This window comes from Manihot esculenta, chromosome 11 (genome assembly GCF_001659605.2).
Source record: "Manihot esculenta cultivar AM560-2 chromosome 11, M.esculenta_v8, whole genome shotgun sequence".
In the NCBI taxonomy this organism is placed as follows: domain Eukaryota; kingdom Viridiplantae; phylum Streptophyta; class Magnoliopsida; order Malpighiales; family Euphorbiaceae; genus Manihot; species Manihot esculenta.
The window spans coordinates 25,577,312-25,592,050 of NC_035171.2; the positions used below are offsets into that span (position 1 = coordinate 25,577,312).

Sequence of the window (14,739 nt, forward strand, 5' to 3'; positions counted from 1 at the left end):
GAACCAGATGCTCTAAAGCATTTTAGATAATCATGCGTACTTTTATCTTTTATTCCTTCTTAGGCTGTTAGTTGGCACCTTGCAGGCCCTTTGGTTATTTGATGCATAGATTTGACTGCCAAACCATTTATTTATTTATTTATTTTCAAGTAGAACTTACTTTCTGATATTTCTTTCTGATATTCTTTCATTTTGATTAATTATCTACCGACTTTCTCTGTAGTACTTTTTTGGTGTCTATTTTAGTATTCTTTCTGGCAATTTATCTGTCCAACCTGATCTTGGCAAGGCTTGACACATGTAGTTATTAGTTGTGGGTAGGTAAAGGGAGTAAGGCAGCAGAAGAGAAACAGTTTTTTGACAGCCACCTGGCCCCCTTCTACAGAATTGAACAGGTTTTGCTATTCTTTTAATGGTGCTCTTTCTGTGTTTTCCCCAGTGTTTTGTGTATTTACATACAATAGAGAGATTACTTCTGACTAGGTTTCACTTAGTGGACCTGAATAAACAATGAGCTAGATTATTTATCTGTAATTCTTTTGTTTGAGCATTATAACTGGCAGAAAAGACATTTTCTTTTTAAGGTTGCTCTACAGAATATCTTATTAGGTTATTTAATTATTATATAAACTCTTGTTGATTACTTTTTCTAAAGGGAAAATTACTACTTAATTCCTATGATATAATGAAACTCACTAGTTTGTCCATTGGTTTTGAAAAATGCATTAAAATGTCTCTTTACATTTTAAAAAGTCTACTAGTTAGTCCCTCCGTCAATTTTCGTTGTCAAGTATTATAAAAAAGTCTAAAATGTCTCTAATACGGATGGACTAATTAGTAAACTTTTTAAAAATCTGAGGGACTAATTAGCAAGTTTTTCAAAACCATAGGAACTAAGTAGTAAAATATTTAATGGCAAAATTAACAGAGATACTAACTAGTAGATTTTTTAAAATATCAGAGACGTTTTAATGCACTTTTCAAAATTGAAAGACTGATTAGTGAGTTTTCGCATATCACAGGGACTAAGTAGTAATTTTTCCTTTTCTTTATTTAGTTCATAGAAAAAGAATATGGACAAACAATTAAAGCTTGGTTATCTTGACAATCTTGTTGCCATAAAAGACAAGGCAGTTGAATAGAGTTGAAGGAAACATGAAACATCAGAATCACAATGTAACAAGATAAGGAATAATTGGGTAATTTCAGTATATTTTTCCATTGAAGTAAGTGGGTATATATACAGATTACAAGGCCCTGTTAAGAAAACCCTTAATAATCCTTTATCAATCAATTAGCCTATGATTACGTAATCTCTTATAATTATGTACAAATTATGTTCACACTCTAACACTCCCCTCAAGTTGGATCATAGATATTTATCATGCCTAACTTGTTAGAAAGATATTCTATTCGAGGCCCATTTAAAGCTTTGATGAGTAGATCACGTAGTTGCTCTCCTGTCTTCACATAACTGGTGGAGATTAAATTTTCTTGAATCTTCTCACGAATGAAATGACAATCAACATCAATATCCTTAGTTCGTTCATGGTATACCGGATTGGAAGCAATGTGAAGAGCAGTCTGATTATCACACTAAAGTTTCGCAAGTGACGCAACATCCATACCAACTTCCTTCAGCAGATGATTTATCCACATAATCTCACAAGTGGATTGAGCCATGATCCTATATTCTGACTCAGCACTGGATCTGGATACCACATTTTGCTTCTTACTCTTTCAAGACACTAGGTTTCCTCCAACAAATACACAATAGCCTGTAGTCGATCTTCTATCACTTTTGGATCCCGCACGGTCAGTATAAGAAAATCACTCAAGTGCAGTATGTCTATGATCTCTGTAGAGTATACCGAGTCCAGGAGTCCCTTTTAGATAACATAGAATTTCTTTTAGAGCAGTCCAATGTTTCACTGTAGGTGCAGACATGAACTGGCTTACAATGGTTACTGCAAAAGCAATATCTGGCCGAGTCATCACCATAAGGTAGTTCAGTTTTCTAACCAACCTCTTGTACTTCTCTGGATCACCATAAGGGTCTTCGTCATCTTTTGTAAGACATATATTAGGAATCACTGGTGTGCTACATGGTTTAGCTCCTATATTCTCAGTTTCTGCAAGTAAGCCAAGGACATACTTCCTTTGAGATAGGAAAATTCCCTTTTTACTCTTCAAGACTTCAACTCCTAAGAAATACTTAAGCTGACTCAAGTCTTTAGTATGAAAACTCGCATACAAGTAGTTTTTGAGAGAAGAGATCCCTGTACTATCATTCCCTGTAACGACAATATCATCAACATACACAAGGTGAATAATACTAGTAGGAGAATAATGCCAGTATCTGAATTTTTATAGAAGACTGAATGGTCACACTTGCTTTTTTTCAACCCAAAATTTTGAATAACTTCACTGAACTTGCCAAACCATGCACGGAGACACTGTTTCAAACCATACAAAGATTTCTTCAAATGGCAGACTTTTCCATACTCCCCCTGAGCAACAAACCCTGGTGGTTGCTCCATATACACCTCCTCTTGGAGGTCACCATGTAAAAATGCATTCTTGATATCTAATTGGTGTAAAGGTCAATGCTGAGAAGCAGCTAGGGAGATGAACAAGCGAATTGAGGTCATTTTTGTCACAGGAGAAAAAATGTCAGAATAGTCAATGCCATAGGTTTGGGCATAACTTTTGGCGACAAGACGGGCCTTAAGTCTCGCTATGGAGCCATCTGGATTGACTTTGATGGCAAAAATCCATTTACAGCCCACAACCTTCTTGCTAGAGGGTAAATCAACTAGTTTCCAAGTATGATTTTCATCTAGAGCCTTGATCTCCTCAAACATTGCATCACGCCATCCAGAATGAGCTAGGGCCTCTTTAACTGTCTTAGGCAAAGAAATGGAATCTAGAGAGACAATTAAGGAGGTAGAAGAAGAAGACAGGTGATCATAAGACAGAAAGTTAGCAACATAATAGATAGATTAACACTGTCGTTTACCTTTACGAACACTAATGGGGAGGTCAAGGTCGCTCGGTGGTGGATTTGATGGCGAAGAAGATTCTGGTGCAGGACATGTATTATCAGGTACTGGTCTCCGAGAATAAACTTGAATGACTGACGGTTTAACAAGAGGCTGAGTATTAGGAGGAATGTTAACATCAGATTGTACAACAGAAGGCATACTTGAAGAGGTTCCATCGTCAGTTATGATTCTATAGATAAGCCACTCATCATTATCCTCTTGATCAGGAGAGGTTTGTCCAACAGGATAAAAAGGAACTTGTTTGGAAAAGACTTGAGACCAGATACTTGTTGAGGTCTGGAGAGTAATATCAATACCCCTTCTGAAAGCGAGAATATCCCAATAAAAGGCACTTCAAAGCTTTAGGATCAAGTTTAGTCACTTGAGGTCTGATATCCCGAACATAGCAAGTACTGTCAAACAGTCGTGGTTCGAGAGGAAATAATAGCTTCTTAGGAAATAGAACATTATAAGGAGTATTACCGTTTAGTACTGCAGAGGGCATACAATTAATGAGAAAGCATGCAGTAGAGACAATATCAGCCCAAAATTGCTTAGGAACTTGCATCTAAAATAACAGATCTCTAGCAGTCTCAAGGAGATGTCTATTCTTCCTTTCAGCTACCCCATTTTGAGTGGGTGTGTCAACACATGACGATTGGTGAAGAATACCATGTTGAGTTATATAAGCCTGAAATGATTCTAACATATATTCTTTAGCATTGTCGCTCCACTAAATTTTTCACAGAAACATTAAATTGAGTCTTGATTTCAGCACAAAAGGCAGAAAAATGAGAAAACACTTCTAAATGATGCTTCATAGAATAAATTCAAGTCATTCTAGAGTAATCATCTACAAAAGTGATAAAATATCTTAATCCAGTCTTAGATCCAACCGGGCATGGGCCCCAAATATCTATCAATCAATTAGCCTATGATAAGGCCTTGTTAAGGCAACCCCTAATAATCCTCTATCAATCAATTAGCCTATGATTACGTAATATCCTATAATTATATATAGATTATGTTCACACTCTAACACACAATTCGTTCGAGATTATCTGTTGTTAAATTTGGGACATGCCTAACTCACCCCAAAAGCTAGCTCAAGGGGGAGGAGTGCCTATGGCCCATATAAGGGGCACATTACCCCTTTTCATAACCGATGTGGGATTCAACACACCCCCCTCACGCCTAGAATTTTACTGGTGCGTGACATATTTATGGGAGGCCTAACATCGGATGGGGAGGCTCTGATACCATGTTAAATTTGGGACATGCCTAACTCACCCTAAAAGCTAGCTCAAGGGGGAGGAGTGCCTATGGCTTATATAAGGGGCTCATTACCCCTTTCCACAACCGATGGGGGATTCGACATCTATAATCAGGTTTGCATTAGTAAAGTCTATAGAAATCTTCAGATCCTCTATTTTCCAGGATTTTCATGATCACATGACATGGATGCCATGAGTTTTTTTTGGGTAGTCAGTCACTCATGGTCTGATGGTGAAATTAATAAAGTTTGCTTTTAGTTCGCGTGAGTATTAGTGATAGGATATATGTCATCTCATCGCAACTTTTAGCTAATGAATTTAGGTTAATATGAATATCACTCTTCTTTTTCCTCCTTTTCCCAATTTTCCTTTTCCTACCTCATGCTGTCAAAGCTTTAACTATTTATTTGAATGTCATTTTATGGAAACAGACGTGGATTTCCTTCTCTGCTTGCTATATATCTATCCTATTTTACTCTTGTTTCAGTATAGTGAATTGTTATGGGAGTTTATATTGAATACTTATGAAGTCACTTGATATTCTAATTTCTCAGCTTATATTAGCAACTTTGCCTGATTCAAGGCATGGCAAGAAGCCCAGTATTGTTACAGATGAAAATATCCAGTTACTCTTTGAAATACAGAAGAAGGTATTCTGAATGCTTCTTGCTGCCTTTCATCCGTCATTCATTATTTCAACAAGTTGATCTTTTTGTTTTTAACTTATATTACTTTTGCTTATTCAAAAAATATATTTATCTAGTTTAATTTGTTTATCTTTCAAAATCTAAGAGGGTGGTCGTGTTTTTGCTATTTGACACTTCTTTTGCATCTAAGAATATTGGCAGTAACACCTGTCTTTTCTCAATGTTTACAGGTTGATGGCATACGTGCTAATTCTTCTGGTTCAGTTGTATCTCTAACTGACATTTGCATGAAGCCTTTGGGCCAGGATTGTGCGACTCAAAGTGTTCTACAGGTTTTCTTATATTGTTCTACATTTGTATATTTGCATTTTGAAGTTGAAGGGTACACATAATCATTTTATATCATGCATTTAGTATAGCTGATAAACTGGGATTGTTGGGGTAGCCTTGATTATTTTTATTGTTTACAGATTTTTATTTGAAGGTACAAGTATGAATTTTGAGATTTGTGCTTAATATTCCCTTATGTGTAAATTATTGAACAATCTTCTTTTTTTTTTTTAATCTTCAATTACATAAGTCCTCTCTTTTCTTTTCTTTTCTTTTCTTTTATTTTTTTTTTCTTGTTGCTTTAACAGTATTTTAAGATGGACCCTGAAAACTATGACAACTATGGAGGAGTCCAACATGTAGAATATTGTTTTCAGGTATTTCCATTTATCTGCTTCCTTTAGCCATTCACATAGCTGTATGTGAACCATTTGCTTGTTGTGGACTTCTTTGGATTGTAGACGCCATTCTTTTTATAGGAATCATTGGAAAATAAACAATTGGCAAAAGTAAAAAATGAAGACAAGACAAGTATCGGAGCAAATTTATATTTGTGGTATACAATGTTGTTAAAGGCGCTGAAGGGTGCTAGGCGAGGTGTCTCTCTCTGAGGCACTTGCCTCACAGAGAGAGAGAGAGAGAGAGAGAGGCGCCAGGCCAGCACTTGCTTTTCTTTTCAACAGCAGAAAAAATAAAAAGAGCAGAAGGTGGTCTCTCTTGGAAGAAGGAAGAAGGGGAAGAAGAAGAGGAAGAAAATGCCTCTTTTGAAGAGAAAGTAGTTTAAATATTATTTAAATGTCACTTTTTTATTTGGAAGAAGAAGAGACATGGAAGCTTTCAACTTTTCTTCACCTTTTTGGCTTTTTCCTTGGTTTTAGTAGTATATAATAAATTATTTTGGTATTAATAATATGGAAATAAAATATTAATATTGGTACTAGTAATATATAATAAATAATATTTATTTATTAAAATTAGTATTAATTTCTTTAGTTATATTTATATATTTTATGATTATTTATTTTTATTATGTATATTATATTTGTTGAATCCCACATCGGTTGTGGAAAGGGGTAATGTGCCCCTTATATGGGCCATAGGCACTCCTCCTCCTTAAGCTAGCTTTTGGGGTGAGTTAGGTCTGGCCCAAATTTAACATGGTATCAGAGCCTCCCCATTCGATGTTGGGCACCCCATAAATGTGCCACGCACTAGTAAAAAATTCTGGGCTTGAGGGGGTGTGTTGAATCCCACATCGGTTGTGGAAAGGGGTAATGTGCCCCTTATATGAGTCATAGGCAATCCTTCCCCTTGAACTAGCCTTTAGGGTGAGTTAGGCCTGACCTAAATTTAACATGGTATTAGAGCCTCCCCATCCGATGTTGGGCGCCCTATAAATGTGCCACGCACCAGTAAAAATTCTGGGCGTGAAGGGGGTGTGTTGAATCCCACATCGGTTGTGGAAAGGGGTAATGTGTCTCTTATATGGGCCATAGGTAGGGCTGAGCAGAATCCGGTTCAAACCGAAAAAACCGACCGAACCGAACCGATTTGAAAATTTGGTTCGGTTTTTTATATATTTCGGTTCGGTTCGGTTTTAAATTTCAGAAATTTTGGTTATTTCGGTTCGGTTCGGTTTTAATCAGAAAAAAACCGAAAAAACCGAACCGAACCGATTAGGGATAATAATATGTTTTTTCAATAATATAGAGAAATTAAATTATATTAAAATTAAAATATTTTAATTAAATTTTAAAATACTAAAAATAAAGTGTAAAAAATTAAAAAAATATTAAAAATCGAAACCGATCAAACCGAACCGAATCGAACCGAATCAGACCGGTTCGGTTCGATTCGGTTTCTGACCAAAATCGGTTCGGTTCGGTTTTCATAAAAACTAAAATTTCGATTTTCGGTTTATTCGGTTCGGTTCGGTTTTGAACCGAACCGACCGAATGCTCACCCCTAGCCATAGGCACTCCTCCCCCTTGAGCTAGCTTTTGGGGTGAGTTAGGCCTGGCCCAAATTTAACAATATTATTATTTTATATTCTATATTATAATTATATTTTATATTTGTATTCTATATCAAATAATATTATTAGTCGTTGTATATATTCTATTATATACTTGACTGTGCGGTTGTCGAAGCTAGTAAAAGTTAACCTTTTTGGTTATCCACAATTTTACAACTTGTAGATAGTGGTAAAAGGATCGAATTCACAGGGAATTGATACTTACCTATTTTTCTTATCAAGACCAAGTAATTAAACTGAAAATAAAATAAAAGGGGGGGGGGTTTGAGATGGATGAACTAGATTAGAATTAAAAGTAGCAAAGTAAAGCAAATAATAAAGTAAAGAGAATTCAATAATGAGAAAAGCCTAATTGAAGAATTAGATCCACTTCAATTGTTGGGATTGATCATTGACGCTTATATTCTTGTATTTGACTCAATAAATTAGTTATGGAGGTGGAAGACGCTTCTCACCTCCATATCTCTCCTTAAGCATAGATTAACTAGGAAACGTTCTCTAATTAATCACTAATCAACAAGTTGCCAAGGAACGTCCTTGGAGCTTTTAGCATTATACAACTGTCAATTGCATTAAGAAGTAGAGAGACCTAATTCTAGCTGCCCAAACGTATGGTGATCTTGCTAGATTATGCAATCTCATTGGTTTTTACCCAGAGTTACTTGTGTTTGAATAATTCAAGCAATTACGGACTTAAACTACCTAAACTAACAAATTATCACTTTACAATCAAGAATCAGTGGGCTCTATTGAACTAAACTACAAGCAATAATAGAATTAAGCATGAAATTGCATAAATATTGATAAATAAAAGAAGAACATAATAAGTTCAGATCTCACAATCCATAAAAAAACTGAAGTTTCACCTAATCTTCAACTAGAAAAAGGGTTTCAGCCACTCATGGTTGAAACTAACACAAAAATAAAAGAAAGAAAGAAAGAAAGAATGAAGAAGAAGAAGAAGAAGAAGGGCCGGCAGGGGGCAGGGGGCGCGTGGCTGCTGGTGCTGATTCCCGAAGATGAGATGATGTTTTTCTTGCTGGTTTGCTGTTCTTTTATAGCTGAATAGGTTGCCCTTTGTTTCCTTGTTGAGATGGACTTCTCTTTCCTATTTGGATTTGAATTCTTGGAAGACAATTGTATCTTCTTGAGATTTGGTTTTCTAGATATGTGGGATTGAGTGTTGAGGTGTCTTGAAGATTTGCTGAGCTGTCCTCACGTGTTTGAGGAGGGAAAGACTTCTTGAAAACTTGAAATTTAAGTTTTCCCGCGTCTCTGCTGTCTGCTGTGGCAGGCCCTGTTTGCCCGGGTTGTGTGGGCAAACAACTCAGTCAAACAGTCTGTTTTGGGTGTTGTCTGCACTCTGCCTCTGTCTTGCGGGTCTGTTTGCCCAGTTTGCTTTGGAAAACAATCTGGTCTAACAACATATCTGTGCTTTTCTCAACCTCCTCCCATTTCAGCTTCAACTTGGTTTGGGTAATCCGACTTGGGCAAACCAGGCTTGTTCTCTTTTATTCTCTTTTGGGCAGTTTTAAGGCCATTTTATCAAATTACTCTTTTATACCATTTTCTGCAAAATAAGATCAAAACCACAAAATTAGGTAGAAAATGTGTAAATTAACATAAATAACAATATGAAAAATGGGTCTAAATTTTGTTTGATCAATACAATACATAATTTATATAGTTTAGAAATTTATATACTATTTTATTATTAGTTAATATTATTATTTAATTAATTGTTAATTTTATATTAATTTAATTGTATATTATTTATAATCATCGTAGTTAAATTATAAAATTATAATTTTTAGTTATATATTAATTTTATTTATATATATATATTAAGAAATTAATATTAATTTCTGTGTATTATATAGATATAATTTATCACTTAAAATATATAAACTATAGTTGGTGATACATTATATGTATATGTACATGTATATCCAAAATATGAATAAAAAATTTAGCTTTGTTGCTTTTTTCAAAAAAGTGTTGCCTCGCCTGCCTCTCGCCTCAGGTCGCCTTAGTGTTGCCTCTTGTCTTGATAACACTGGTGGTATAACTAAAGCTCACCATGGGTAAAAAGTGACAATAAACAATTCCATATGTCGAAATATAGGTTCCTTTTATTATTTTTATTAAATTTGGATTAGGCCTAACTTACTCTAAAAGCCTCTTCAGCTGGAAGAGTGCCTAAGGTCTTTAAAGGATTATTACCCCTATTCCAAACTCGATGTGGGATTCAACACCTCTTTATACACAGAATTATACTGGAGTGTGAAACATTTAGGGGAGGCTCAATGTCGGTGGGAGGCTCTGATGCCATGTTAAATTTGGATCGGTCTTAACTTACCCCAATAGCTAGCTTAAGCGGGAGGAGTGCCTAAGGCTCTTATTCACATTACCTTTATCCCAAACCGATGTGAAATTTAACAATTCTAAAACAAGTCATTTTTCTTGATAGTAGTCATTTTTTTTCTTAGATGGTAAAAAGTTGTTCGAGTTAAATCTATCATTGGTTTTCCAATCCGCTTTTAGCTTTGTCATGTGTGAACATCATGTAAATCTCATTCTATTCTTGTTAGAGCCTAGTGAATATCTCTTCTTGCTTCAGATGTTTTATGTGTGCGAAGCGTGAGCATTGGTTTAAATTATTAAGTATTTTCCCCCTAATTGACGGGGTACTAGGGCATTAATTGTTTGATTTAAGAAGATACTGTTGTGTTGAAGAATTCACTTTTATTTATTTATAGTCTATTTGAAGCTCACTTCAACTGCTTGGTATTATATTACCTCTATCTGCCTAAATTTTCTTGTGTTCAGCATTATACTTCTGCAGACACATGTTTGAGTGCATTTGAGGCTCCCCTTGATCCGAGCACTGCCTTGGGAGGATTTCCAGGAAATAACCACATTCAGGTAAATCATAAATGTGTTCAGTCCTTCCTCAGTTTATGAATATGTGCAAACTAACACTTGGTATCACTTCTCAATTGCAGGCTTCTGCATTCGTGGTTACCTATCCAGTTAATAATGCAATTGATGAACAAGGCAACAAAAAGGCAGTGGCGTGGGAAAAAGCTTTTATTAAGCTAGTGGAGGTTTGATCATTGTACATTACTTTGGTTGTAAAATTAATTGTTTCCCAACTATTTGTAGGTTTTACATTTATGTAATGTTCAGTAAATTTAATATCCACATTTCTGTTGTGGTTATGGACTATGGAGCATGGTTTTAAATCGCGGTCGCGGCCACGTTCGCGGTCGTGGTCGCGGGTAACGGAAACAGACCTATAACGGCCGTAACGTAACGGTAACGGCCTGGCGCTACGCAAATTTTTTAAAAAAATTTGCAAAGTTCATAAATAAAATGATATTGATTAGATTTAATTTAGAATAATGTATACAAATGCATAATAAACATAAATATATAAAATATAGATTATTTAACTTAAATTAAACATCATATAGTTTAAAATAAGAAAAATCAACATAATCTTTATAGATTGAGTAAACTAATAGCTCAAAGTATAATTTTAACTCAAAACTAACACTTTAATCCACAAAAACTTACAAAAAAAAAAGGAAAAAAAACAACAATTAAAAACTAAAATAGATAAAATTTAACTAACTTTTTAGAAGAAATAAGCTTGGAAATAGAGTAGTTTATAATGGATCTAAGTTTATATGAAAAATATGCAAGGAAGATTGAAATTTGAAAGAGAAAGGGAAGAGAAAACTTAAAAAATATAGTCTTTGAAGCTGCTGAAAAGTGTAGAAACTAATGAAAATGAGAATAGGGAGCAAAAAATAAAAGATATAAAAGAATTTTAATTATTGGTAACGGCCGTTACCGTTACGTGACGGCCGTTACGCATGCAAATCAGGAGGGGCCGTTATATAACGGGTTATTAACGGCCCCCCCCAAAACCCGTTACATAAAGGCCGTTACGTAACGTAACGGCCGTTATTTAAAACCATGCTATGGAGTTCTAATGCAAAAGTATGTTATATGTCCATTCTGTTCTTTCTAATGCAAAAGTATGTTACCTGTAAAATGTTGTATGTCCATCCTACTCTTGCTAATGTTTGCTTGGACATGACTTTTGTTTATTAGTGTCCATAAGCTTTTGGAGAGGAATATTTTTATGCGTGCAAGTGAAAATTGTTAGAAGGCTTTGCTTCCTCAATAAAAGTATTTTCCTGAATGATTTTGACATTTGGGATGCACAGGGAAATTGGTCAAATGATGTTGTCCAATTCAATAAGAACACTTGAGTGTGTCTGAAAACCATTCAAATGTTGTTTGATTAGTTTAATTGCTTAAGTTCTCATGTTTTAAAACCTTTTGCGAGAGAATTTTACAAGAACTCAAGTACTCAACTCTTTTTTGGTGGGATAGATTGTTGAAAGGTTGAAAATCTCCTTAATATATCTATGTACAACCTAGTACTTATGACGTAGTGGTGATAATATAATGTGTTTTTGCCCTATTGTTTTTGAGAAAAGTAGTATTAGAAATGAACTTCATAATATGTAGAATAATTATACAGCTATTTTTTGGTTATACTGAATATTGTAGGTTATATATACATTTTTTAGCATGCAAGGATAGGTTAAGCTATATTGATAGTGGCTAGAATATTACTGAGAGAATTTCTATATTCTCCGGGCTTACATTTTTATGTCCCGCAATGTGCAAAAAGTTACCATTTTTTCCCCTTTTTAAGTTGGATGTTGCATCAATGGAATTGAAATTGTGGATTGCTATGCTTAAAAAAGTTCAAACCAATATTGTGGACAGGAGGAGCTACTGCCCATGATACATTCTAGAAATCTTACTCTTTCATACTCAAGTGAGAGCTCAATTGAGGAAGAATTGAAAAGAGAGAGCACTGCGGATGTTGTAACCATAATTGTAAGTGATAATATTACTGATATTTCTATACTAGCCAGGTGGTGATATGTGTGTAAATAATTTGTATTCTACTACTATGCTTGCAGCCTTTATTTATCATTTGGAAACAAAATGATTTTCTTTTTGTTTTCCCTTTTTGTCCAACTGTCTCGCAGGTGAGCTATGTTGTGATGTTTGCTTACATATCTGTGACGTTGGGTGATGTACCTTCTTTGTCTACATTCTATGTCTCATCCAAGGTACTCTTTAGTCTGGCTCTGAAGTGTTCTTCAGTTTTGGTTTGGATTTATGCATGTGTTTATGTGCATCAAATATGATATACATGTACTTTATATTTCAACTAAGGTACAAAAAGGAAGGTACCACTTTGTGTTATTTAGCTTACTAGTACAACTTTGCAAACAGTACATAAGGCTAAGTTTTGTGAGGAACATATTTATGTGATATAGGAATCCTACAGATACTAGGACTACTTTATTTTAGGGAAAAAAATGTTAGTAGTTTATTTAAGTAGTTTTATTTGATTTACGATTCCTAATTATAATTGGATTAGGGTTTATAATTAGGGCCTATGTTACTTGGACTCAGATATGGGTGTCGGAAATGGGTGCATATTCTTATGTCTGATTTGTCAACTTTATAAATAGAAAATACATGGAAATAGATTGTCAACTTTATAAATAGAAAATACATGGATATAGATCTATGTTTAGATATGGATGCTTGAATACATTATGTTATATAAAATAAACTAGAATAAATAAAATATAAAGTTATGTAGTAACAATTATAGTCTAAATAAATGGTCGAGTACAACCAAATACATCATCTAAAATACAACTAATAACTATTTTTATCTTGAGAGAAAAGAATGTTCTATTTACTATATGCATGAATATATCGCTAAAGGGCCTTAAGTGCATGAATACGTGTCAGACACAGATTTCATGTTGTATCCCATGAAGTGTTATGTTGACATGGGTATGACATGCAAAATGAAGAGTCGGAGTATCAAAATTAGGGCTAGAAAACATTATAAATAGGGCTTAGTTTCTTTACTTCTTTTATAGAACTTATTATGATTATTGACTATTGAGTTCAGCAAATAAAGTTGAGAATTAGTGTTTTTCCAAATTGAGAATTTGTTTCTCATCTTAAATCCCTAAGTACTTATTATTTTTACTTCATTCCTATCCAGAAATCCCTCATTCCTATCCCAGAAACCTTAGCCTCTGTGCACTCTCTAACTCTTTTTACCTTCATCACACACATGTATATGTAAAATCTAAAAAATATTTCTTCACTGTTGGGTTAGGGTATCCCTCAGATGAGCTAGTTTGTGTGTTCCAGACATTTTGTTTATTAAACCAAGCAGAATAAACAAAAAGGATTAATGTAGGTAAGATGGAAAACACTCCCAACTTTTCCAGAGCTGAAGCTGCTGAACATGGCTAGTTGTAGTTGGCTGGTTTTCTGGAATTGAAAAATTTGACAGGACATCCGTGTTCAAAAAGATCTAGACCTTGTTTTTACTATTTTTTTTCCATAGAACTTCCAGAGTTTTTAAGTTGAAAAATCCATGTAAACATGTTTCACCACATCCACAACTGCCATATAAACTCCACTGCAAATCTATAATGTCACATGATCACATCAAACCATCACTACTACTAGTACATTCCTTTGCTGTCATCACTCATCAGTGCCGTTGGATTGCCCCTATTCTATGATATAGAAGATTAATTAATGAAGTTGTTCTGTTCTTTCCCACTGACCACTCATCTAAGAAACCTGATTTTCCATTAACCCTTTATGGTCTGATATCTGATAAGGTTTGGCAAGTGTTGAATTCATTTGCTCCTTTGATTGTTAAAGCAATTCAAAGGATAAGATAAATTTAAGCATTTGGCGCACTTACATTTCCTTGCATATCCATTTACATGGGTTTGTGTAGAAGGACATGGGATGTGTTTTACTAGTAATATTTTCTACTTTTTCTTGGTTGTCTTCTTCCAATGGTTATGGTTGAGTGCTCAGATGTTGATGTTAATGCTACTAACTGCTTGATCAAATGATTGTCAGGTACTGCTGGGCCTTTCAGGAGTTGTTCTTGTCATGCTTTCTGTCCTCGGATCTGTTGGATTTTTCAGTTGTGTTGGAGTTAAATCAACGCTAATAATAATGGAAGTTATTCCTTTTCTGGTTTTGGCGGTAAGTTGACTATCTAGCTATTTGCAAGTGCCAGTCTTGTGTTGCATCTCTCTCTCTCTCTCTCTCTCTCTCTCTTTTCCATGCGCTCGAAGCTTATAGGACAAGTCACTTAATTTTGTTCGTCAAAAAAAATTCTATAGCCTTAAAATGCCTGATACTTCTATGCATGAATTTAATTACAGCAAGCTTGTTTTCTATGGAGGATATGATTAATTGATCAGTGAAAAGTCCTCATTTGAGCTTGATTTGTTCTAATACACAACTCGGGAAATGGC

The 14,739-nt window shown here is 34.7% G+C and overlaps 1 protein-coding gene across 1 annotated transcript in view; it reads left to right on the forward strand.

The window, feature by feature from the left end:
* The window catches only part of LOC110627097 (NPC intracellular cholesterol transporter 1-like), a 78,293-nt gene that overhangs the window by 24,299 nt on the left and 39,255 nt on the right, over window positions 1-14,739 (forward strand). The window contains exons 11-19 of the mRNA XM_043962152.1: window positions 312-395; window positions 4,873-4,968; window positions 5,196-5,297; window positions 5,604-5,672; window positions 10,160-10,255; window positions 10,336-10,437; window positions 12,140-12,253; window positions 12,409-12,492; window positions 14,336-14,464. Of these exons, the coding sequence (XP_043818087.1) occupies window positions 312-395; window positions 4,873-4,968; window positions 5,196-5,297; window positions 5,604-5,672; window positions 10,160-10,255; window positions 10,336-10,437; window positions 12,140-12,253; window positions 12,409-12,492; window positions 14,336-14,464 (876 nt within the window). The remainder of the gene's footprint in view (window positions 1-311; window positions 396-4,872; window positions 4,969-5,195; window positions 5,298-5,603; window positions 5,673-10,159; window positions 10,256-10,335; window positions 10,438-12,139; window positions 12,254-12,408; window positions 12,493-14,335; window positions 14,465-14,739) is intronic.